This window comes from Salvelinus namaycush, chromosome 27 (genome assembly GCF_016432855.1).
Source record: "Salvelinus namaycush isolate Seneca chromosome 27, SaNama_1.0, whole genome shotgun sequence".
NCBI lineage: Eukaryota > Metazoa > Chordata > Actinopteri > Salmoniformes > Salmonidae > Salvelinus > Salvelinus namaycush.
The window spans coordinates 23,216,879-23,244,149 of record NC_052333.1 but is presented as its reverse complement, the minus strand read 5'-3'; the positions used below and the strand labels follow the sequence as shown (position 1 = coordinate 23,244,149).

The window sequence follows — 27,271 nt, the reverse complement described above, 5'->3', positions numbered from 1 at the left end:
CTTACTTTTTTGTTTCAGTCTCGTTTTAAACACCAATTCCTTTCTGTTGCTGTCTTTTACCAAGATGTTCCAGCTTTGTGATGAGTGATGACCTTTAGGCATTTCTCTCATGACACCAAGTTAAAACCCTTAGATGCACCTCTGTGTTGATCTGATCTCAGGGGATATTTCAGGTCCTTTGGGACTCTCCATGACAGTTTTTTATATAAGAGACCATCCATTTAGAATGTTATTCTCTGACAGATGACAGTCATCCACCATTATGTAAACTCAGCAAAGCTTCTTAATCCGGGCTCACTGCAATCATCCCTTATTCTCATCATGATAATGATGTAAGAAAAGTACAAATAAATAAATATAGGCCAATGTACAACGTCTCAAAATAGGACAAGTACAATAGGCTATACATATACTAAGAAGTGGTCGATGTCCCCTTCCAAATTAATTCTGTCTAGGACCATGAAACCAAACTCAGATCTTGGCAAAACAGGGAGTGACGATTTTGACGCACAAGGAAGCGCTGCTCGAACTTTCGGTTTGTAGGGCGGGGAGAGGCGGTGGACGCAGGTGTTTTAGCACTTTCGGGTCAATTCATGCTCTCTCGATTTTAGCTGGAATGATATTTTCCAGATAAAAGGGATTTGTTTGTAAATAACAGTCATGTGCTGCACGGATTCCTGCTGCCGTCCAGTTAAAACTACAAACCCACCCAGAGCACTGGGGATTTGAGTCGCTTCGACTAGCCTAGGGACAACTAACTGTAAAGGAAATGTCGAGCGTCGACTATTTTAGGTTTCTATACAAATCGCGATCAAGCCAGTAAATTGAAGCTGCTTTTAAATAATATTGCATTCATTTGATTGGTCGACCGACCCGCTGCAAGTTTGAGTTCTCTGGCCGACGATGTGCTCAATTGTAACGTTTAACTTGTTACATTGTGCTATTCTAACCTAATTTACATTAGTATCAGTAGCGCCACGTGAATGTTTATTGATACATGATCAACTCGTCATTTCTTCTAAGGTAGACCCTCTGGATTTTACGCTAAACTGTTCAATAGAACATAATTGATGGACATAGTTCTTCCTGCTTTACATCCGGGTTGAAAGAAGGGACTACATTTTCTTCCAATGACATCATTATGTCCCCTTCATTGGTTATTGATCCAGTAGTTGACTGTAAATAAGCATCCAAAGGCACCACTCTATCCACATTCTCTGACTAGGCTACACCACATTTTTGAAAAGCAAGTGCAGTTCACTAGAACTTTGCACAGCCCTTTGGCACTTTCCATGTTTTGCTGTGCCCTGGTAGACTAGATAACAGAGAGAGAACATGGAAGATGAGATGTTTGAGCAGCTCATGTATGTCCTGAACCAACTGGTGACATGGATCACTGCGGGGGCCATGGTGTTTGGTGGAGTGGTACCTCACATCCCCCAGTACAGGGACATCAGACAGACACAGAAAGCAGAGGGATTCTCCACCTATGTCTGCCTCGTCCTACTGGTGGCCAATATTCTATGTATACTGTTCAGGTAAGTTTTGCCACAGGTGTGGTACACTTGTTGCATATTATTACAAATATGCATTGATGCATGTGAAGGCTGTAAACTAAGTGCATTTTAAAGAACAGACAGACGTCAACTATTTGGCCCTTCAGAATTTACAGTGTTTGAAAATGACACTGCCTCTCACTGAATAGTCATATTAGTTTGAATAGCACAGTTCTGGTTTGGTTTCAACAAATGCCTATTGTCTCCAGTGCGGGAACTTTATTACTGCCCTTGAGCCTGAGTAGTCCCTCCCTCCCGGTCTTCTCTTTCCAGGTTTGGGCGCTACTTTGAGACACCACTCCTGTGGCAGAGCATCGTCATGATTGCCACCATGTTGATCATGCTCAACCTGTGTACCAACGTCCGCGTGGCCACCGAACTCCAGACTAAGAAACGTTCATTCACAGGTCAGTATCCTCCTCCCTGGCCTGTCCCTACTCACCTCTTTACACGTGTCTTTAACCTCCCGGTTCCTAGCTCCTCTTTGTGGCTTTATAATCAGTTTATAACCTCTGTTCGCATCATGGTGTGAACTACTGCTAATGCTTGGTTTTATCACCAACCTGTAGATCAAACATGCCTCTGACATGTAGCTGGGTGTTTATCTCTGTGAGTGTGTGTGCAGTTAGAGTGGTTTAGTGGTTTGTTTAAGCAGTAAATCATATTATGTCACATGTTGGCTCTTCATGACATTTTCTATCTGCAATGTTTGAAACCATTTGCCTACTGAACGTGGCCTTGTACTGTACACCTCTAGTTCGTCTTTGTAATAGGAATTTCCAGGTGAACGAAAGAGAAGAGCAGTCATAGATAAACTCAATAAAAAATCTATCCAGTTTATTACAAGTTTGCAAAATGGAGAACAATATCCCGCACAGGAGCAGAGAAATATCTAACTGGCCTCTTGGAGACAGGCCCTTAATATCCTAATCAGACAGCACCACATGTTCTGTAAACACCAGCCCGAGAGGCTTGTCGGGAAACAAAAAGGCATTGATTTGTTAGCTGCTGCAGAATCAGTGTCACAAAATACAGTAATAATCAGTGTGTCCTCGGCCCTTGCACCTTCAGTCTGGTGTCAAATACTATCAACAGAGATATGAAAACAATTCAGAATATTCACACTGATGAAGCAGGGGGATGTCAATGTCTTGACCCCTAGTTGCACCACACTTTCCCAAACCATCTTCCTGTTCAATGTGTAAATGGATGTTTAAAAACAAAAGTGTATTGCTGTGTGTTTATGTTGTAAATGTGTCTGCAACTTTGTGTGCTGCTATTTTCGGCCAGGTCTCTCTCGTAAAATAGATTGTTAATCACAATGAGACTAATCTGGTGAAAAATAAAATTCACCTGCACCTTGCACAAACAGAACACTGGTAGATTCATGTGTATTACAGACAGGGAAAATATAAAATACTAAACATTAACTAAACATTCTTCATCTTAAATATTGCCATTACAGTCATAATAACAGGATGTTGATCATTTGTTGCAGAACTAGAGGGGGCTGGCTGCTGTATCTGGCTCATAACGCCCTTCCTCAGCCTGTTGGCTATATACACTCACTGACTGACTGACTGACTGATCTACACCTGTGTTTCTCTGCCAACGCAATATTAGAACATTAAACGCTCAGTGCTGCACTCATGGGGCCTCAATCCAGAGTTTGGTAACCAATCAAATTGGCAGGATCAGGGGAGGTGGGTCAGTTGGTTTGAGATCAGTCAAACTTTTAGTCGAACGTAGAGGTTTCAACTCTGTCAGACGTAAAACAAATGTTGAGGTTTCAACTCTGTCAGACATAAAACAAACGTTGAGGTTTCAACTCTGTCAGACGTAAAACAAACGTTGAGGTTTCAACTCTGTCAGACGTAAAACAAACGTAGAGGTTTCAACTCTGTCAGACGTAAAACTAACGTAGAGGTTTCAACTCTGTCAGACGTAAAACTAACGTAGAGGTTTCAACTCTGTCAGACGTAAAACTAACGTTGAGGTTTCAACTCTGTCAGACGTAAAACAAACGTTGAGGTTTCAACTCTGTCAGACGTAAAACAAACGTTGAGGTTTCAACTCTGTCAGACGTAAAACAAACGTAGAGGTTTCAACTCTGTCAGACGTAAAGCAAACGTTGAAGTTTCAACTCTGTTAATTCCTACAGGGAAGTTATGGAGGTCGTCCTTTTGAAATCACTAACCGTATGTCAAGAAGAAACCCCTCCTCACTTGACACTGTGGGTCAGTACTGGTCTGTAGCACAAGGTGAAACCAAGCTCTCTTTAAGCTCTCTTTACCTCTCTTTAGAGAAACCAAGCTCTTTTCTCCCTTTCCTCTTATTTAGTTTTGTCTGTAGTAACAGTCACTAAGGAGGAGGTCAAAGTCCCTAAGAAGTTCTTTCTGGGTAGGTGCCATCTGTCTCTCTCTGCCATCCAGTCATTCATCTTCCTTCCTCCCTTAAACTCGCTCTTTCTGTCCTTACTACATGTGCCACTCCCTCTGTTATAGCTCCATTTACAGTGCTAACTGCCACTAACTCATCAGCATCATCCTGCATTAACCTGGCATGCATCCTCCTGCATCACATGTGATCCTTCCTTGTCATATTTGTGATTCATAAAGAACCAATATAGTTGTTATAGTGTTCGCATGGAAGTTCACAATGCATGTTAGCTATAGTCAATAGCTTGAAGTGTGTTGGTGTGTAAAAACTCTTTTTATGCTTCTGATATCAGTTTACTATAGCATGCATGTTTACTATAGTATTGCAGTGATTGTTCATGGAAATTGAATTTTGCTTCAGTTCATTGAGATGTCTGATTGTGATGACTCAGATTCTTACTCAGAACATTAAAATGCATGCATTCTAGACTCCTATATATTGATTAACCATATATATTAAGACTTTGATTGTTGCTCTTTACTTAATGTTATTGACCTTGAGAGACTAACTGCTCGGCTATTTTGTGGCTAGAAAAGTCACGACTTGACTGTTTCTTGGTTTGAAATGAACTATGCTCAGTGTTTTTTGTTGTCGTTGATAGCGTTACAACAACAATTGTATTAAATGCTGCATGTGAAAGCTAATGTGCACTACCCACGGCCTCTCCTCTGTGGTCCTGTCTGGTAAAACAACAATGATGATGACTTGGATTCACACCAGCTTGCTGAAGAGGCACAGACAACTCAGATGGGACAGTTTATGAGACTGTGGTCTTCCTAACTCTGTCCTTATTATTCTACCTCTATCTTTGCCCTTTGTTTCAACTCCCTCTTGTTACTGTATTGCTCCCTCACTCAGGCAGCTGAGAGGGGCTGAGGACCAGCTGCTATAATGTTGAGAGGACGGAGTCTCTCAACCTTTCAATCGATCAATTGTACCTGTTTCATTGTGCTGAGAACTTTGTTTGTGTGAGTAGCGTGTGATGCCCATCATAAATATGGATTTACTAACAGTGGATCTCAATGTTGTGTTTAGTTCTAGTTAACACTGCTGCTTTGTACTTGGGGAGCAGTTGCTATCCTCTATGTGAACAGTAGGTGGAGCTGGGAAATAACTAATGCCTACAGTGCCTGTGAAGATGCAGTAATGCTCTGTGTTGTATATTGGCCAGAGTCCTCACTGACAGTGATGTAATTTACCTTCTCAGAACTGCTATCCATCACGCTGTATTGGGTTCACTCGTCTTCTCTCTTTGATTGATTGTGCATTGTAGAATCCAATGATAGTTGCAGAGAAAGCTGCAGACTGTCTGAGATATTCATTTCAGCAATCCAAAATAATTTTTCACCCTTTATTCAGCCTCTGTGTTTGGAGTTGTGTGATTGGGAACTAGGAGTTGACTGGCGGAGTTGCTGCACACTTCTTACAACTTATCACATTGTTTAAACCCAGCATGTTGTTGTTCTACAGCACAACTCCAGTGGTATGGTAAGCTGGCTTTCTTCTCATCGCAGTAGAACAAGCTTAATTCTGACTTCAATTTACCTCATCAAATGGGCTCCCGAGTGCGCAGCGGTCTAAGGCACTGCGTCGCAGTCCTAGAGGCGTCACTTCAGACCCTGGTTCGATCCCGGGCTGTATCACAACCGGACGTGATCGGGAGTCCCATATGGTGGCCCAGCGTTATCCGGATTAGGGGAGGGGTTGGCCTTCCATTGTAAATAAGAATTTGTTCTTAACTGACTTGCCTAGTTAAATAAATAAACACATTTTAAAAGCTGCCGTTTTGTGTGCCACGTGTATGATCATGGTTCTGGACTGTACATGAATCAGTTGGCAGTGGAACCAGAGTACAGTTGGCACGTTTCTTGGCAGTAGAGCTGGAACCAGAGCCAGGCTGTGTTCTCCTTGGCCTCTGCCTGGCTTTGGGCTTTGGGCTGGATCTGGAGCTCAGCCTCTCTGCTCTCCGGGCTCTCTGGATCTCTGTCTCCCAGACTTTCTTCCTCTTCTCTGATTCCGCCTCTCTCTGCCTCTCTCTTTGCCCCTGCCTCTACCTCCTTGGCCTGTGCGGCCTTTCTCAGCCGTCTTCCTGGCCTCTCGCAGTCCCTCTGGCAATCCATCACCTCTCTCTGCCAACCTTGATTAGCATTGACAGAACTGTTGCTTGTCTGTCTGCTATATACACGTATGGGTCTGTTCATCTATTGATTAATCCAGGAGGAGATATGAAGGAGAGGCATGTTGTAATCCACTATTGATGAGAGAGGAATTCCTCAGCCAACAACTCTCTGCCGAACTTCCTAAAGGGAGATTGTCTCAATGTAGTTTGTGTAACAGATAGTTCTGAAGTCTCCTTATCTTTGTTGGGGTTTCAGGCTTTGATGAGGTTGGCTACAATTGAGTATTTCAATATCATTTCACCTGCTTTCACTGAAGTTTGTAAATGTGAGTCTCAAACTGAGACCGACAGTATTCTGACACATTACATGAAGTGTAATGCGGACCCGTTGAACCAGTATATTTCTGTATATTCCTAACGTTGTTGTTGTGTGTGTGTTCTGTGCTTGTATTGAACTGTTTGTACATCACAGTACGAACAGAGAACAGAGCTGGCTTCCCTCTGTGGCTCTCTCTCCAGGCTCCATTATCACGGCAGGTTGTCCAATCAAAAACGATTATGTCCCAATCACTCTGGAGAAGTGCATTAAGCTCCCTCCCTGTGAGTTCAAACTAACAGCAAACTCTTTCCCCCCTCCCTGTGTCAGTGGACTGTTTGTTAGTTTGGAACCTGTTCTGGGTTAAATTGGCTGTGAATTTAGGGTAACGACTTCACAAGACAATTATGTCTCTGTCTCCGCCCCTGTCGTTTGGTACTGTGTGTTTGTGTGTCGTGCGTGCCAGCATGCATACTGTACCCTAGATCTCAGCATATCTGTTGTTAAAAATCCTCAAGGTAGATATGGTAGTTCTGGTATTATGAAGTTAGTGACTGGTTATGATAGGATCTTAATCTGGTTTATGAGACGGCTATCAAGCCGAAGGGAAGGTTGACTTTAAAGAGATTATTCAGGTTAAGAGAGCACGTTGTTTCGGTGTATAAATAAACCTACGGATTACCTACCCAGGTGGAAGTCAAATGTATCAAGCTGCTCAAATGGCGGTCTAGTTTAGATAATCTTTCTCAGCTTTGTTGTAGTGTTCTACAGATCCAGGGATAGGCTACATTTTGTTTCACTCTGCTTTAAAATTCTAATTCAAATCACATGCTATTGTTTGTCTTCTATTCTGTTCCCTTATAGGATGTCTTTGTTGACAGTTGGACCAGCGAATAGGAGCATTGAGCAGTATTTGGCACTACCAGAGATGTGAGGGGAGTTGGTTACTAGGCCTGTGTACTGGTAAAGGGCCAGTCAGGGAGGACAGGGCCAGTCAGGGAGGACAGGGCCAGTCAGGGAGGACAGGGCCAGTCAGGGAGGACAGGGCCAGTCAGGGAGGACAGGGCCAGTCAGGGAGGACAGGGCCAGTCAGGGAGGACAGGGGCAGTCAGGGAGGACAGGGGCAGCGAACGGGGCATTGAGAATAGTCTACGTATATAATCTTTTGATGCTTATTAGTCATCAGTCTCTCCTGTATGGTGTGATTCATTGGAACCATTCAGATTCACATCCTACTCTCCTCACACACCTTGCTTTGACTTAGCCACAAAAAGCAGGCTCTTTTTTTTCTATACAATTTTTTTAGGTAGCTGTTTACCCTGCATGATTATGGACTATAAATTACTTGATTGACAACGTGATTATGGGAAGTGTAGACCTGGCAGGCTAAACGACACCCTCTAACTAATGTCCTGGGGAGATAAACTACTGCAAAACAATATCTAGCTCTGGCACATGCCTGCCTGCTTACACATTTACCATTGCTCAGTGATCAGAAAGCGTGTGTGCGTGTTGTGCATGGGCAGCAAGGGGTACATTTTGACATGAAGCCAGCTCTCTCCCCCACACTGTCCCCGTGGTGAGGACGGCGCGCACACACACACACACACACACACACACACACACACAGGCACCGTGTCAGAGTAAACAGAGGGAGGAAAAAGGAGAGGAGGAGGGGAACGAGAGCACCCCAGGGTAGATGAGTGGCACAGTTGGGTGTCGCACGCTAAGGTACTGCTGTTAACACCTGAAACAATTATCTTCTACTACTACAATAAGCCAGTTCCCTCTAATTTCTCTCACGTTGGGAACCAGGAACTGTGTTTATGGAAGGAACATTTCTATTCTGTGGTGTGTCTGCGGAGGATGGGTTTTAGTACTCTGACAGACAACCCCTTTATGTTATCCCCAATACACTCATCTCTGGGCATACATTTCCTTTAGATCCTATATGAACAGGTCAGACTGCTAGCATGACCCTGATTGGGTGATTTTGAGTTGCAGACATGATGATCGATCACGCACACCCTGACTCTCACATGCACACAAATACACCTGTCTGCCATGTGCATTAGTCAGAAATCCCATTTAAATCTCAGAACCGTTTATCATCAGTATTTCAATAAAATGAGTTCAATTGAAATGTCAAACCTAGCAGTTGTTCCACTTTAGAATGCAATCAGTCTCAGTAAGTCAGCAGGACGGGTAATGTAACGTGTCGTACCTCTTCGTGTGTGTCAGAAGGCAATGTGATTATGGAAAAGGGTAGGAAACCAAATCAACCATGTCATTTTAGACGAAAGGGGGATATCTAGTCACTTGTACAACTGAACGCGTTCACCTGAAATGTGTCTCCCGCATTTAACCCAACCCCTCCGAATCAGAAAGGTGCAAACTGCATGAGTTTGTTCAAATTGCTCACTTTTATTTAGTTTAGGTGTGTTGGAGTCGGAATATCAAGGTGCTTGTCTTTTAGATCAGTGGAATCTCATTTCATCATGAAGGTAGAGGGTTGTAAAAATCCTATTGAAGATACTGCACAGTGGATTCCCCCCTCTCTCCACCTCCCCCCCCGTTCAGCGACAACTTCATTTCCTCAATGTATTCTTCTCTCCTCTAACGTTGTTTAGAGCAGGGTCAGGCTCTGAGAAATATTAAAATACGTTAAATACAGCTCAGTGTTGACCTCCCAGATATAACGGCAGGGTGACAATAACGTTTGACATTTTGACATAACATAATCCTCAGCACTCCAAACAAGGATGCATCCTCATCGCTAACCTTCTTATCCGTTCACTGGTCGTGTTTACGGTTGTTTTTGGGTACTCGTATAGGTTAGAGGTGAAAGGTTGAGGCAGCTGAGATGTCACTATAGATTGTATTGGAGGCCTGCAGTTGTATAATCTTCATGTTGAATTCATGACTTAAACTGAACTTAGTCAGTGTTTTTGTTTTGTTTATTCCCCTGATGAAAAGGGAACAAAGCAAAAACGAACTTAAGGGATCATTTGGTGAGGTAGAAACATTTTAGAGTAAATCATTCAGGGTTTCCCAAATGTATTCCAAATGCATTTTCCATGCAGCTATGTGTCCTTGTCTCACGTCACATGCAATGCTTTCATTATAATCTTCTCAAGCCAGTGTATTATTATGGAGATAAATCGAGCTGAAAGGGTTTATCACTGTTTGTAGTGTCTTACTTGTCTCCTCTCTCCGCATGTGTCTGTCTGCCTCAGACTTTGAATGGAGCCACTTCTGGTCGTGGAGTCGTTTCGTGGACTACATGCAGTGTGTGGTGGCGTTCACCCTGCTGGCGGCCTACATCACCTACCTGCTGCTGGACTCGTCTGTGTTCGTAGAAACCCTGGGCTTCCTGGCTGTCTTCGCTGAGGCCATGCTGGGGACGCCGCAGCTCTACTGTAACTACCAGAACAAGAGTACTGAGGGGATGAGGTGAGGACGTAACACACTACAGCCGCCATTCAGTTGTCTTCCCTTTCTCTCACTTGATATTCACTGTCTTTCATCCCATCTCTTGCTTCCTTACTCTTCATATCCCAGCTGCTGAGCTTCAGTGGTTAATTTAAGCAATAAGGCCCGAGGATGTGTGTTATATGGCCAATATACCACGGCTAAGGGCTGTTCTTATGCACGATGCAACGCGGGGGGGCCTAGACACAGCCCTTAGCCATGGTATATTGCCCAGATATCACAAACCCCCGAGGTGCCTTATTGCTTAAATAAACTGGTTACCAACGTAATTAGAGCAGTAAAAATAAATGTTTTATCATACCTATGGTATACGGTCTGATATACCACAGCTTTCAGCCAATCAGCATTCAGGGCTCGAACCACCCAGTTTATACTTCAAACTGTTCTTTTCATTTTAATTTGCAGACCTGTGTATAAATTCTCTCTCATTTCTGGAACACTTAAACACTTGGGTATGTAATTCACAGACCCGCCTGGTACTGAATTTAGTTCATTCAGTGAAAGGATTTTCTACTAGAAGTGAAGATATTGTTTGGTTTATATGATTTAAACTGATGACTTTGTTTTGAACAGGAAGCCTCCTTAGATTTGTCTTTAATTTAACAACTTATTGGCTTTTTACTGCCTTCATTCCCCCAGCGATTGAATCCTTAGGCAGGATTCACACTGAGACAATTAAATACATTTAAAACATGAACCTTCATTGTTAATGCTCCGTTCTAATGCTGTTATCATCATAATGATTATGGAAATGTTCAGTAATGCAAGCTTTAGTGCCGTTGCTGTCATCATCATTTAGTTTTGTGGATCTGTTCCCCGAGTTCTTATTGTGAGTCATGCAGTAGTGACTGGTCATGACCAACACGCATACACACTCACACATATACCCACATAAATTAAATGGTCTCTGAATGATCACGCGTCAGACTAATATGGGCAAAATAATATATCACTAAAAATGGAAAGATTGAGTAGCTCATTACCATATCGATTATCAAGGACGCATGATAAGAAATATACCTTTTTATAGAATAATCAATGGGTTAAGCCAAACCTCAGAACATGCCATGCCAGTCAGGTCCAGAGATGGTTAATGACAACAGAACTGCATCCCAAATTGCACCCTATTCCCTATATAGTGCACTACTTTTGACCATGGCCCATTAGGGAAAAGGGTGCCATTTGTGACAACTGATGCTAATGATGCTATAAGCATGCTTCTGCTTTTCCATCACCACCTGTCAGAGCCAGGCGCAAGACCCCTCTAGCAGACAGTTACCAAACAGATCATTACTACAAGACAAAGCGGAGGGCGACTGGGGGCCATAGGTGACCCAACATGGCTGCTATAATGGTGGATGTTGGCTGGGGGAAGAGATGATAGGGGAGGCTGGTCTACAGGAAGTGAATGCTGATCTGTCTTGTCATGGTTTGATGGGAAATGAAGTTCAAAGTTGATGTAAATATAGTCCTCCATTTCTATAGCTACAGTACAGCTTCAAATCATGTATTTACTTCAAGGCTGTCAAGTCAACCCCATTTCTGCTGTGTGTGTGCACACCTGTGCCTGGCTCGGTGTCTGTGCCTGGCTCGGTGTCTGTGCCTGGCTCGGTGTCTGTGCCTGGCTCGGTGTCTGTGTCTGTGCCTGGCTCTGTGTCTGTGCCTGGCTCTGTGTCTGTGCCTGGCTCTGTGTCTGTGCCTGGCTCTGTGTCTGTGCCTGGCTCTGTGTCTGTGCCTGGCTCTGTGTCTGTGCCTGGCTCTGTGTCTGTGTCTGTGTCTGTGCCTGGCTCTGTGTCTGTGTCTGTGCCTGGCTCTGTGTCTGTGTCTGTGCCTGGCTCTGTGTCTGTGCCTGGCTCTGTGTCTGTGTCTGTGCCTGGCTCTGTGTCTGTGCCTGGCTCTGTGTCTGTGCCTGGCTCTGTGTCTGTGCCTGGCTCTGTGTCTGTGCCTGGCTCTGTGTCTGTGCCTGGCTCTGTGTCTGTGCCTGGCTCTGTGTCTGTGCCTGGCTCTGTGTCTGGCTCTGTGTCTGTGCCTGGCTCTGTGTCTGTGCCTGGCTCTGTGTCTGTGCCTGGCTCTGTGTCTGTGCCTGGCTCTGTGTCTGTGCCTGGCTCTGTGTCTGTGCCTGGCTCTGTGTCTGTGCCTGGCTCTGTGTCTGTGCCTGGCTCTGTGTCTGTGCCTGGCTCTGTGTCTGTGCCTGGCTCTGTGTCTGTGCCTGGCTCTGTGTCTGTGCCTGGCTCCGTGTCTGTGCCTGGCTCTGTGTCCTGTCCCCAGTACAAACAGACTCCGTGAAGAGCAGATCTCAGTGTGACGTTATCTGCTCAGCAGTGGCTCTGCCTGTTTAGTCATGTTCCCTCTCTCTCTCTCTGCCTGTTCTGTCCTGCTCCCTCTCTCTCTCTCTGCCTGCTCTGTCCTGCTCCCTCTCTCTCTCTGCCTGTTCTGTCCTGCTCCCTCTCTCTCTCTCTGCCTGTTCTGTCCTGCTCCCTCTCTCTCTCTCTGCCTGCTCTGTCCTGCTCCCTCTCTCTCTCTCTGCCTGCTCTGTCCTGCTCCCTCTCTCTCTCTCTGCCTGCTCTGTCCTGCTCCCTCTCTCTCTCTCTGCCTGCTCTGTCCTGCTCTCTCTCTCTCTCTCTGCCTGCTCTGTCCTGCTCCCTCTCTCTCTCTCTGCCTGCTCTGCTCTGTTAGGTGTCAGTACTTCGTCCGCCCCCTCTCTCTCCCACTGTTTTGTACCTGTTCAGCCAGTTTATGGACTGGGGTTTATGGTAGGCTGTTGCTAGGTTACTTTACCTCTGCACTCTGTATTTGTTTTAAAGGGATGAATGAGAGTTCTGATTAGCTGAACGACCTCGAGGAGGAAATGTTTGTTCTAAAGCTCCATTGTCAAACTAAGCTCCAAGGTCAAAACAAGCTCCATGGTCAAAGACAATGAATGAATTTTAATTTGAGGCTTAACTACAGGGCTGTGTGAACTGTTTGAAGATGAAACTCTGTTCCACAGTAAATTCCGAAACACATAATGATAATCCTGCTGCATGTATTCCCTGTGACCACTTTAGATGAGCGGTATTATGTTGTGAATATTTCCTGGTGTGGTGATTTAGCGTGGGGCTGGTTTGACCAGTGGTTTTGGAGACAGATGTGTGTAGTGTGTGTGTGGCTACCCCTCTCAGCCTCTCTGTGTGTAGAAATGATGGCACTTTGTTCTAGGTCGGCTGGCATAATGCCAGTCTCCAGTGGTGTGTGGGTGTACATGTGTCTGTGTGTAGCAGGGTACCGATGAACCGATGACGTTAATGTCTATGAGTAGAACGGAGTGTGTTTTGGTGTTATGTTGAGAGACTGGTCCAGACTGGGGTGGGGGCGAGCGAGGCAGTGGAGACTGGGGTGGGGGCGAGCGAGGCGGTGGAGACTAGGGTGGGTGGGAGCGAGGCGGTGGAGACTGGGGTGGGTGGGAGCGAGGCGGTGGAGACTGGGGTGGGGGCGAGCGAGGCGGTGGAGACTAGGGTGGGTGGGAGCGAGGCGGTGGAGACTAGGGTGGGTGGGAGCGAGGCGATGGAGACTGGGGTGGGGGCGAGCGAGGCGGTGGAGACTAGGGTGGGTGGGAGCGAGGCGGTGGAGACGGGTGGGTGGGAGCGAGGCGGTGGAGACTGGGGTGGGGGCGAGCGAGGCGGTGGAGACTAGGGTGGGTGGGAGCGAGGCGGTGGAGACTGGGGTGGGTGGGAGCGAGGCGATGGAGACTGGGGTGGGGGCGAGCGAGGCAGTGGAGACTGGGGTGGGGGCGAGCGAGGCAGTGGAGACTGGGGTGGGGGCGAGCGAGGCGGTGGAGACTGGGGTGGGGGCGAGCGAGGCGGTGGAGACTGGGGTGGGGGCGAGCGAGCGAGGCGGTGGAGACTGGGGTGGGGGCGAGCGAGCGAGGCGGTGGAGACTGGGGTGGGGGCGAGCGAGCGAGCGAGGCGGTGGAGACTAGGGTGGGTGGGGGCGAGCGAGCGAGGCGGTGGAGACTAGGGTGGGTGGGAGCGAGGCGGTGGAGACTGGGGTGGGTGGGAGCGAGGCGGTGGAGACTGGGGTGGGGGCGAGCGAGGCGGTGGAGACTGGGGTGGGGGCGAGCGAGGCGGTGGAGACTGGGGTGGGGGCGAGCGAGGCGGTGGAAACTGGGGTGGGTGGGAGCGAGGCGGTGGAGACTAGGGTGGGTGGGAGCGAGGCGGTGGAGACTAGGGTGGGTGGGAGCGAGGCGGTGGAGACTGGGGTGCTGGTGTCTGGGCCCCTGGCCTGAGATAAAGGTTATGAAACATGGAGGGACAGGTTCTGCAGACCTCCTACTGACTGACTGACTGCCCTTATAAGTCCTCTCTGTATAAGCTGTTTCACAAGGACAGATGGCACTCTGAGAGACTTCCTTATTTAGCCTGCCGTCTGACTGTTGTTTGACCATTAAATCAATTCAGTATACAAGTCTCTGTCTGCATTCAACAACACTACATCACGACCTTGTCAGACTAGTCTACGACAACTTGTCTAAGCAGAAACATACCCCCCTCGGCTTTGGAGCTGCTGATTACCTGATGAAATGCAGAGCATCTTTCATCCTCCACCACATCCGATACATACAGGCTTTTTTTACCTTCGAGTCAGTCTTCTGTAAGTGGCTGGGGACTTCTAGAATCATCTCCCAGGCATTTTCTGACTCCGTCCCCGACCTCCCAGCATTCTCTCTGAGTGTGTCCCCCAAATGGCACCCTATTCCCTATATAGATGGGCTTTGGTCAAAAGTAGTGCACTACATAGGGTGCCCTTTGGGACGTAGACAGTCAGCAGGAGGACTGATAAAACCCTCAAACCTGCTTTCACATCATTGCACACTGGGCTGGCCCAAACTGTATGTCAGCACTCTGAGAGAAAATAAAGAAATGTTGCTCCTCTTCCCCAGGACTAACAAGTACCTTGGAGGGAGAGGGGGAGGATGGAGGGGGAGAAAGATGCAAGGAGAGGCAGGCAGGGAGGGAGTATGAGTAGATGCAGGGCAAGGTTATTAAAAAGTTTGTTACAACTGAAAGGGCTAAATGGGAGCTAGGTGAAGATGGAGACATGAATAATGTAGAAGATTTGACAGGTACCACTCCTCCTTCTCCCATCACCCTGTGGGTGCTAGCTATTAGGCAGCCTGCGATGGGGGCTGTGTTTGGGTTGAGGGGTGAACCTGTACACTGTAATGAGCCTGAAGATAATTACCTCCAAACCCTTCTGAATATCTGCTAAGTGGCTTCTGCTAGAGAATAGTCTTCTTACTTTGAAGCCACCATTGTGGCCTCAATGCATCACATCATCAATTCATTTCACTTGTATGGATCATTGAACATGTTACCTCCCCAATAGCATTGATTTAGGGTCAGACAAATTACATTGGGAGAGTGGTACCATATTAGAAGTATTGGCAGTGTAGTCAATACTAGGCTTGGGCGGTATCCAGATTGTCATACCTTCATACTGACGTTGTGCCATACAGGGATATTCGGTAATACTAGCACTGAACACAAGGGGAGCTGTTTTCAAACCCATCTTAAATCCGAAGGTTAGCAATGATTTTGATTTAAAGGATCCCCATTAGCCGACGCCAATGGAGACAGCTAGTCTTACTGGGGTCCGACACATAACAAAAAAGACTCCATTTTACATTCACTACATGGTAATGTTTTTAAATGTATGTGTGCATCTATAAGTTACACATACATGTCAGTACATACACACAACAAGTAGGGCACATGGGGAAGAGATGTTGTGCCGCGAGGTGTTGCTTTATTTGTTTTTTGAAACCAGGTTTGCTGTTCACTTGCGCTATATAAGATGGAATGGAGCTCCATGCACTCATGGCTCTGTATAATACTGGACGTTTCCTGGAATGCTAACAAGTACATGTAAAATCCCATAGAAAATGCTAACTAACTGCTAACGAGCACATTGCGAACATTTTATACAGTTTCTGACCTAAACTATACAAGTAACTCAAAAATGCTACTCACGGTTTGCTGCACGCACAAAACAGGAGGGGATCTTCTGCTGTTACCAACCGAATGCTGGATTTTGGAAGAAGCTAACCACTTAGCTAGATTAGAAAACAAAAGTACATTTTTAGACAATTTAAATTAATAGTTATAAGATATCTAGCTGGCAAACATGTCGTTGTGAATTCCATACTGCAACTAGGTCACCTGGTGCATGCTGCACAACAGTGAGTCACTCACACGGTCTTCGTGTTCTTCATCATCATCGTCTGGCATCCAGTTTTACATTACAGCTCCCAACTGAACTATAGTATAAATCCATTACACTTTGGGATACAAAAGGGGGAAAAACAGCTTTCACTATTCTGGGAAGGCTTTCCACTAGATGTTGGAACATTGCTGTGGGGACTTGCTTCCATTCAGCCAGAAGAGCATTAGTGAGGTTGGGCACTGATGTTGAACAATTAGGCCTGGCTTGCAGTCTGCGTTCCAATTCATCCCAAAGGTGTTCGATGGAGTTGAGGTCAGGGCTCCGTGCAGGCCAGTCAAGTTCTTACACTCCGATCTCGGCAAACGATTTCTGTATGGATGTCGCTTTGTGCACGGGGGCATTGTCATGCTGAAACAGGAAAGCCTTCCCCAAACTCTTGCCACAGGAAGCACAGAATCGTCTAGAATGTCATTGTATACTGTAGCGGTAAGATTACCCTACACGGTATACCGCCCAAGCCTAGTCAATACTAGACATTAATGTATGGTTATGACCCAATCATTATAACCTCACAGATACAGTATAATATTCATAGGATGTATATTGGATTTATTGTGGATTCATTTATTAGGCCTAGTACTGCATACCATGATGGAATATGGCATCAGTGTATTTGCTTAGGGCAGAAACCCTTTCCCTGTAACGCCTAGAAATGTTTTGTCTGAATAATTATTTTTAATTTAAAACGTACACGGCAACCATACAACACCCTACCCAGGTCTTCCCTTGACACCAATTAGATTAAGCTTCCCCCCTCAGCCTCTCCATCTCCCTCACCCTTTAATGAATGTGTTTATATTCAGATTAGCGTTCTATCTGTTGATTTATGAAAACTCCTGTGGTCTACACAGTAATAGTAAGTCCTGACATGTCAGGTTTGGCTCTGGCACTCAGAGCAGAGGTCCCTACTCCAAAATGTCACGACACGACAAAAGGCAGGTTGTATTAAGAAGAGCAGATGAAGGATGCATCTGCTTTCAGAAAGGAGTGTTGTTGTGGTAGGCAGTTATTGTAAACGCTTCTGAAGGCTGAATGCTGTTAGCTAACTGTGTTTGCCTCGGTCCTAACCTTGTCAGCGTTTACCTTCCGTCCTCGTCTTCAGAAGCCTGGCGTGACAAACAAAGAGGAGAGAGGGAGGGTGGAAGAGGAGTAGCTGGGGAGACTGTCAGTCTATTGTGCTTCATCCATAATCACCAACACTCTGTCAAGGCTTTTCTCGTTTTAATAAACAACTCTGAGTAGAGCAGAGATCCTGGGAACCCAGCTTGCCATGAAACTTTACATTTACCCATTATAATAAGCAATGCCGTTTTCTTCATCTAAGAAGGGGGTTGTCAAAGCTGTGTTTGCACAGTAGACAACATGCATAGAGAGGCCTCCTGCTGTACCACCCTTCTACTGTAACTGTTAGCGTTTTACTTCCCTATCCGCTCAGTGACACCGAGATGAGGAACCACATCTCACCCTAAAGTAGGGCTCTCCAACACTGTTCCTGGAGAGCTACCGTCCTGTAGGTTTTCGCTCCAACCCTAATCTAGCGTACGTGATTCTAATATTTAGCTGGTTGATAAACTGAATCAGTTAGTTTACAACTGGGGTTGGAGCGAAAACCTACAGGAAGGTAGCTCTCCAGGAACAAGGTTGGTGAGCTCTGCCCTAAAGGAACACTCTCGTCGCAAACTAAAATCCAGAAGAGTTGAGGTGGCAAATTAACTTGAAGGAATTCCAGTTATCTTTCCTTTTTAAAAGTTTGTTTTGGAAATAGTGGGTCAGTATCCCCATCTGAAACTGTTTGGTCTGTTATTGTGTTAATCTTTTCCCATGATTTCCATGATGTCTCTTTCTGTCAGGATTAAGGCAGTGTCCGAATGCCTCTAGTTGCGTTCTAAATAGTAAGCTTTTTTGGTATGCGAAAATAGAACGTTTTATAGTGTGACATTTTGAAAATGTAGTATGCTTTACATGCCAGGATGTCATACTCGTTTTGACTTTTCATTTAGTAGAAATCACTGCACACTATTAAGGAAGAAAAAACATGTTTTCAGACCCACGTGTTTGACAACAGCTGATAATCAGTTGATAACTAGATAAGAGGACAGGCTGTAGCAAAACGAACGAATGGCGGGAAACAACGCAATTGTGCATTAGGTGACGCATTCTCAGTATGGATGAGCATGTTAATTTGTTGCTTACTGCATGCTAAACAGTATGTAATAAATAGTATGTAGTATGATTAGTACACAGTATGTCGTTTTAGTAAGTTTTAAGCAAGACACGTTTTGTACACAGCCACTGTCTCTAGCTCTGGCAACATTGAAGTTCTGTTTGTCACCCCCTCTGTTCTCTCGCCTCCCTCGCTCCCTGCAGTATAAAGATGGTGATGATGTGGATGAGTGGGGACACCTTTAAGACGGGTTACTTCCTGCTGACCGAGGCTCCTGTCCAGTTCTGGACCTGTGGTCTGCTGCAGGTGGGAGTGGACATTACCATTCTCCTCCAGGTGTACTACTACAGCCGCTACCCGCAGAAACCCGTCTCACACAGTGCGTCACACACAACCAAGGCACTCTGACACCCCTAACACACACATCGTTATCAGTCGGTCATGAAGCACAGTTTCAGTGTAACTTTGCCTGAAGAATTCCTGCTGAATGACACTTATTACGTTTCATTTCAAAACAGATGGGACGTCCAGTTATGTGTATGTGGTGCAGATGGTTATACAAATATATCCCTAAGAATGTATCCCTGTATACGAATATACCTAAGCATACATACAAAATTTACAATGCAATCATGCAGAGTGTGTGTATGGATGAACACTCAAGGACATGTGGACCAGCTTTCTTGTCCATAGACCTGCATGAAAAACCTTCAGACTCACAAAGGGCTGGTTACCCAGCCAGTGATAACAATGTACAACCCATCATCAAAATAACTAACAGAAACCTCACTGAATGTACAATGGAATTATACTTTTTGTGGAATTTAAAATCTACATTTAGAATCTACATTTCATTTAGATAGCTATTTCTTGGTCTCAGTGGATTGATGCTGGTCAGTTCTCCACTGGTCTGGTCTGTCTGACTGAGGCCTCTTCTGATCTGGTCTGGTTGGAAGATGACCTGCTGCTGCTTGTTGGAAAATTCACAAGATGAATTCAGATGAAAGCAATTGAACTTCATTTTTGGTAAAACTGCTAAGGCTGTAAGGGCCAGGTTCCTGGGAGCCCAACATGTTTCCTATATATATATATATATATATATATATATATATATATATATATATATATATATACATATATATAGCCAGCAGTATATATACATGTGTATATATACAATCTCATCTATAGACATACAATATTTCTGCAAATGTGGTCACAATCAGAATGTGGACAAGATCAAGAATGCATGTTAGCACCAGGTATAAACAAGGCTTCTGAGGACTGTTTGCTGGTCTGTGGACACCTCATCTTTAGTCTCCTCCCCTCCCTGCTCCTCTCAGCCTCAAGCACCTCTAGAAACCTTCCATTTGTTTAAATGGGATCTTTTTAATTTATTAATTTATATTTATTTATTCAGCTGTTAAGTGTTTTCGATGTCTGCTTTGGGTGGGAACAGTGGCTGAATCAGGAATCGGTTAAGGGTGACCAAATCTTACCCTGCTGAGGGCTGGTGTGGGTGGGAACAGTGGCTGAATCAGGAATCGGTCAAGGGTGACCAAATCTTACCCTGCCAAGGGCTGGTGTGGGTGCAGGGTTTTGTTCTAGCCAAGCAGTAAGTGTGTCCAGACTCTACCACTTGGTATGTTTGACCATTAGGTCAGTAGAATCTCTCTGGGTGTAACCAAGACTATATCAGCGCTACAGCTGTTATACTCCCCTCTGGACTGCTGGCTAAAACGTAGTTGGTGGTTGCGTCCAAAATGACATCCTATTCCTTGTTTATTGCTCTACCTTTTGACCAAGTAGTGCAGTGTACAGGGAATAGGGTGCCATTTCAGACGCAGATTGAGTTTCACGCTGGATATTGTATTTATTTTTATTTAACCTTTATTTAACTAGGCAAGTCAATTAAGAACAAATTCTTATTTACAATGATGGCCTACCCCAGCCAAACCCGGATGAGGGACTCCCAATCACGGCTGAATGTGCACAACCTGGGTGGTAAACTTTCTTTTAATCACTGGTGATTCATATTTGTTTTGTTATCTATCTTTTTATAATCCTGAAATGCCAATATAATCACAAACCTTGTACACTTGCCCTTTTATCAAGCTATTTTTCATGATGATGATGATGGCGGTGCATGTCAAATGGTGACAGTTGTTGTAATTGTATGAAGAAGTTGTGCACCTAGTGACCTCTGGCTGTGTCTTATCAACAGGGCAAAAATAGCCTCAACCCCTCACTGTTCCATATGTTTGTCATGTTAAGTGGTTATTCAGTTTTATTTGTTCATGGGTAAAACTGCCAAACTTTTCCTCTGTTCGTGTAGAATGTAGACGCTTATCAAACAATGCCAAACCTTCAATCCTTCATTTTTTAAAAACTAGTTTTAGGTCAGGATTCAAGCTAAGGCGTGTTATAGCGCAGCACAATGGACAGCTGACAATGCCCCTTTTGAAAAGGCAAATTATGCTGTCCTGCGAACGCGGGGGAAATTGCCTTTAAAATACGCATTGTCGGCTGCCCAGTGCAGTGCTCTGGAAGGCACCTTGTACTGAATCAAAGCCTCGGTTTATGTACCAAAACATATATATTTTTTGTATGGTTATCAAAAATGTATGTTTATCAAACCCTTTTGTGTTCTGAAAAAATTTGCAGTTTTATATTTGATTATTTATTTTTTACACAGTACATTACCAAAATATGTTTTCCATAGAATGGCCAGTTCTTTCTATAGAATTGCCAGTTCTTCATCAATAGACACATTTACAGTGCAGGCGGAAAGTATTCAGACCCTTTGACTTTTTGTTAAGTTACAGCCCTAGTCTAAAATGTATTACATTGTTTTGTTCCCCTCATCAAATCTACACACAATACCCCATAATGACAAAGTAAAAACAGTTTTTTAGAAATTTTACATAAGTATTCAGACCCTTTAGTCAGTACTTTGTTGAAGCACCTTTGGCAGCGATTACAGCCTTGCGTCTTCTTAGGTATGACGCTACAAGCTTGGCACACCTGTATTTGGAGAGTTTCTCCCACTCTTCTTTGCAAATCCTCTCAAGCTCTGTCAAGTCGGAAGGGGAGCGTCGCGTACAGCTATTTTCAGGTCTCTTCAGAGATGTTCGATCAGGGTTCAAGTCCGGGCTTTGGCCACTCAAGGACATTGAGACCGAAGCCACTCCTGCATTGTCTTGGCTGTGTGCTTAGGGTCGTTGTCCTGTTGGAAGGTGAACCTTCACCCCAGTCTGAGGTCCTGAGCGCTCTTCATCAAGGATCTCTCTGTACTTTGCTCCATTTATCTTTCCTTCAATCCTGACTAGTCTCCCAGTCACTGTCGCTAAAAAACATCCCCACAGCATGATGCTGCTACCACCATGCTTCACTTTAGGGATGGTGCCAGGTTTCCTCCAGATGTGACGCTTGGCATTCAGGCCAAATAGTTCAATCTTGGTTTCATAAAACCAGAGAATCTTGTTTCTCATGGTCTGAGTCCTTTAGGTGCCTTTTGGCAAACACCAAGCGGGCTATCATGTGCCTTTTAACTGAGGAGTGGCTTTCGTCTGGCTACTCTACCATAAAGGCCTAATTGGTGGAATGCTGCAGAGATGGTTTTCCTTCTGGAAGGTTCTCCCATATCCACAGAGCTTTGTCAGAGTGACCATCAGGCTTTTGGTCATCTCCCTGACCAAGGCCCTTCTCCCCGATTCCTCAAGAAGCAGCGCAGCTTTGTTGTGTTGTGTTTCGGGGGAAAGCACGGCTCTCGACCTTCGCCTCTCCCGTATGGGAGTTGCAGCGATGAGACAAGACTGTAACTACTAATTGGATACCACAAAATTGGGGAGAAAAGAGGGTAAAAAGTAAAAAATTATTATAATAATAAAAGATTGATCAATGTAAACAGGATGCAATTGAGCTCAATTTCGAGTTTTCATAGCAAATGTTCTGAATACTGATGTGAATAAGGTATTTCTGAATACTGATGTGAATAAGGTATTTCTGAATACTGATGTGAATAAGATATTTCTGAATACTGATGTGAATAAGGTATTTCTGTTTGTTATTTGCAAACATTTATAAAGCCTGGTATCGCTTTGTCATTATGGGGTATTGTGTGTAGATTGATGAAGAAAAACATTTATTTAATCCATTTTAGAATAAGGCTGTAACGTAACAAAATGGAAGGCGTCTGAATACTTAACGAATGCAATGTAAATCAACCTCACTATGGGCCGTCTTATACTGTTACTTGTTGTCGTTAGCCAATATGGGGTAATAATGTTAAAAAGCCAATATTCATGACAGCTCTGTGGCGCTGTCGTTAAAGACCAATGTAAAAACGTTTATCCTACTGTTCTTTGTGTAAATGTATTATGTTGGTGACGTTTGCATGAAGTGTGTATCTGAAATGACACCCTATTCCCTAAATGGTACACTCATTTGTACTAGAGCCCTGGGGAAAAGTAGTGTGCAATACAGGGAATAGGGTACAATTTCTGACGCAGGTCTATTAGCACTGTCCTGATAATACTATTCCATCAACAATGGAGACCTGGTTAGCATCTTCTGTCAGAGGAACTACTGGCTCACCAACCACGGTCCATGTTTGGGCTCCAGGCATGTGGCCTCCACGGCTATCAACAACATACATGGTAATGCACCTTCGCTGTGTCTTCACAACACTGTGTTGACCACACTATACCAACATTAGTCAAAATGATTTACGAAAAGCGTATTGTAAACAAACAGGAATGTGCCGGTCAGCCGCACAGAACTAGTCCAGGGGAAATTATACTGAGTGTCACTTCCAAACGGGACCCTATTACCTACATACAGTAGTAGTACACTACCTTTGAGCAAAGTCCTATGGGCCCTGGTCATAAGTAGTGCACTGTATAGGATAAGGTGTCCCCTTTGGAAAACTGGGAGGAACAAAAGAGCTGCTGAAGATGCCGCCATGCTTGCCCTCTTTTTTTTCTCTTTTTTTTCTAGACACGACGTCAGCGGTGCAAGGGAACATTTTCCCCAGTCGTATCCTGGTATTTACTAAATTACGAGATGTGATCGTAGCATTAGTCCAATCTGATCCTAGGACGAATGGACTAATGCTGCGATCACATCTTGTAATTTCGTAAATACCAGCATACAACTGGGAAAAATCCGCCTGAACGTCCCTCCAATGCACCGCTGACGTTATTTGTCTACAAAAGAGGGCAGTCATGGCGGCATCTTCAGCAGTTGTTTATGGTAAGAACAAAATACTAATTGTTGATAGAAAATGAATTGTCTTAATCTTCCTTTTGATTTAGATAGGGAACATCTCTGGATATACTTTAAGGGCAAAAAAGAGCAACACAATCACAAGCCTTCTAATGACCTCCATGTTTGATGGTATTCATATGTAAATGCACCCAACTCGTATTTACGACTAAACAACTGGTAATTACCACCTTCCCACTTGGTTATAAACACAGCATTGTACCGCGCAAGCCTAATTATAAATTCTAGTAAACATACAAATTAAATCAACTTTTTTTGAGGGGAGGAGGATGATTTCAATTAGTGTACAGAACCCACTGGGTCAGTTCAACGTGGATAATTGGGTAATATTTGGTTGAAACTGGTCAACGAGATTAGAACCTTTAGTCACCCACTCAAAAAGACAGCCAGAAGTTAGTTGAATTTCCTATGTGTTATCACTGCGCTTTCAACCATCTAAAAGCACAACCAAAGTTCAAATGGGAATACAATGTGATATTTTGTTTATTTATACAGCATATTAATGTGATGTCACTGTGCTTCATCTAATAGCAGAACCAAATTAACTGGATTGCAGTTGAAATTACATTAAAAGTTAATTGTGCAAGTGATCAATGACATTTGAGATTCTGCACAGATTATTACCGCAATTGTGAAGCTCTCCACAGACCTGTGATGACTTAGATGTTGGATCTTGATTTGATCACCTTGTTGCAGGACATTCAAAACTTGTGTATTTAAAAAGGCTTCTGAAATTTAATTTCCATTTAGACATTTCAGATTGGGATTTTTTTTTTGAATGGTCATCCAAGTCGGGAGTCTTGTCACGCTACTGAAATGGACAAGTGTAGTGTTTGTAATGCCTGTCTCTTGTCAGAGATTGCGTTTATTTTGGGAGATTGCAAAATGACCCTTTCATTCAAGACATGATAAATACACTCAGTGGCCAGTTTAATTAAGTACACCACCCCGTTCACGAAAATGGTTAGCTCCCACAGTCAGTGAGTCACGTTGCCATGGCTTGCTATATAAGGCAGGCAGGCAGACAGACATTCAGTAACTGTTAGATTTAACATTAGAATGGGCAAAATGAGTGACCTAAGCGACTTTGAGCGTGCTATGATTGACGGTGCCAGGCGCACTGGTTCCAGTATCTCAGAAAATGTCAGTCTCCTGGGCTTTTCCACACACGAGAGTGTTTAGGGTTTACCGAGAATGGTGCGACAAACAACATCCAGTCAGCTGCAGTCCTTGGGGCGAAAACAGCTCATTGATGAGAGGTCGAAGGAGAATGGCGAGAATCGTGCAAGCTATTAAGCGAGCTGCAAATAGCGGCGCAGAACGGCACCACGGAACGCACAACTCGCCGATTCTTGTCACAATGATTGCAAGAACAGCTGCTCACCGATTTGACAGCTCCAATGCATTTCCACCACCAAAGCATCTGCTATGCAGGTGTCTGCTATCGCCTGTTAACGCTTGATCTGATATTTTTTTTTATTCTAGGCTTTGATTTTCTCTTAGGAAAATGTATAAACGCTTAAACATTTCCATTAATTGTAATCCACATAAATCCATTCCTGTTGCTACAGGATTATAATTTTCCTGCTGTAGCAAACTGGCTCAAATTAAGATCCTACATCTGTATCTACTGCTTTCCACATGAGCCACTGGCTTAATCCCATTTATTTTTGGTTGAGTTGGAGATATGAATCAACATATCATTTGTTGACAAGTTAATTGGCTATTTATCAACATTTGTATCTTCTGCTTGGATAGTTCCATCTGGATAGTTCCACTGACTTAGTCTGGCTTTAATTCCAGTTTGTCTACAAATTAATCAATTGTATTCACGTCTCCATCTCAACAAAAAATCTAAATTATAGAATAGGACTAAATCAAATCAAACTTTAAATGCACTTTTGATTAAACACACAAGGTCGCCAGTTCGAATCCCAATGCACCTTTTGTTTTCCAAACTTACTCATCATATTAAAGGGCAGCTGAACTCAACTAACTTATCTGGTTGAGAATGGCCTGTTACATCAATATTAGTCAGAAAAATGTATTATAGTGTAGAGATGTACTACTAAGTGTAAATAGCATAATTTTGGTTAGTATCTACCAAAACGGATATTTGAGAGATATAGGGAAGCTGTTATATTCTTATCTCCATTTCCCGAGCTAAGCTTACACACAGGTGTTCAGAGCATGCTAATTAGCACAGGTGTTCAGAGCATGCTAGATAGCTAATTAGCACAGGTCATCGCCTCGTCTTCTGTCTGTTTTGCCGTAAACAAGCGCTGTAACATGGAGATATGGCTGAGTGGGAACACTAACCCAAACTATGCACTCTATTCAATCATATGGCAAAACCTACAGCCAGTGAAACAGAACTGTCCACATTACGCAGTGCCTCGGTCTTGTTGACATAAGACAACACATAGTCAATGTATTATTTTAGTTAAACTTGGGAAAATGCGCACTTCCATCCCAACTGTCACTTGATAATATTAAATTCAAAACCCATTTCTCTAGCATCGTGTACCGCTGTGACCTGTTTCGTAACATGATTCGCTATGAAACACGGACTCACTCCAGTAATACATAGTGAGAAAGTTGCACCAAAGTACTTTGCCACTCGCCCGTGACTTAAGTTGATTTAGCCTGCTCAATGTGCCTGCTAGCTACGTTGACAAACACAGAGATGGAACTTAGCTAGCTAAGAAGTCATTTAGGTTACTAATAAACACCATGTAGCTTTGCTTTATTTACGATATTTTGACAGCTTGCTGATGACGTTGTAGACATGTTCTTAGAAATCAGTAGAGAGCGCAGCAGCAGCTGACTCGATACTGTCTGCAGTGCACTACTAGCATTCATGCACATTGTTTTACTTGAGAAGTAATACACCAAACACCTTAGCTAGATGTAAAATTGTGCGACAAAGACCTCTGCAAAAACGTCCAAATGACAGATTTCTTGAATTATCATATTCAGAGATCGAAAGGTTTCTACCGGGACTCAAGAGGGACAAAACAATAACTGCGGGTAAGATATAGCGAATATAAAACACCCTCATCCAATCACACCCCCAAGACGCAAATCATATTTTTTTGATGAGCAGCAGAAAAACATACGGAATCAGTGAGTTCAGCTGCCCTTTAACTAATCACATTTCTCATCTACTGACATTCCAATGACTGATTTAACAGCTTTATGTATGTGGAAATAACAATGGTGATGCCCTCACCCCTACTAGCTCAGTGGACTAGGCACTGGGATAGGGACCAGAAGGTCACAGGTTCTAACCTTGCCCATGCCCTTCCTCAAAAAATGTATATTTATAGCCCTTTTTACACCTTTAAATTAACACCCGATTCTCTAGATCTGATCAAGATTGTGTTTTAATTTGTTTCTAATCCCTTTAGTCGGTCTGTTCAGTCCATATGGGTTTACATGATCTAAGCCATACAATTATTCGTCATCCTTTCGATACTTATTAGATGCAGGGGCGCAACTTTCACTAGGGACGGGGGGGGACAACATGTCCCCTCCACATTCTGAAATTGCATTTTTGTCCCCCGATGTTTTATCATTTGAATGTGATACAAAACAAGGCAATGGTCTGCTTCATGACCATGCGGATGCCTCTATGGAGT

The 27,271-nt window shown here is 44.1% G+C and overlaps 1 protein-coding gene across 1 annotated transcript in view; it reads left to right on the top strand.

Moving 5' to 3' along the window:
- The first annotated feature begins 548 nt into the window (after nt 1-548).
- The window catches only part of LOC120022243 (solute carrier family 66 member 2-like), a 28,560-nt gene continuing 1,837 nt past the window's right edge, over nt 549-27,271 (top strand). Inside the window, exons 1-3 of the mRNA XM_038966125.1 lie at nt 549-1,538; nt 1,830-1,963; nt 9,667-9,883. Coding sequence (XP_038822053.1) covers nt 1,336-1,538; nt 1,830-1,963; nt 9,667-9,883 — 554 coding nt within the window. The 5' untranslated portion in view covers nt 549-1,335. The remainder of the gene's footprint in view (nt 1,539-1,829; nt 1,964-9,666; nt 9,884-27,271) is intronic.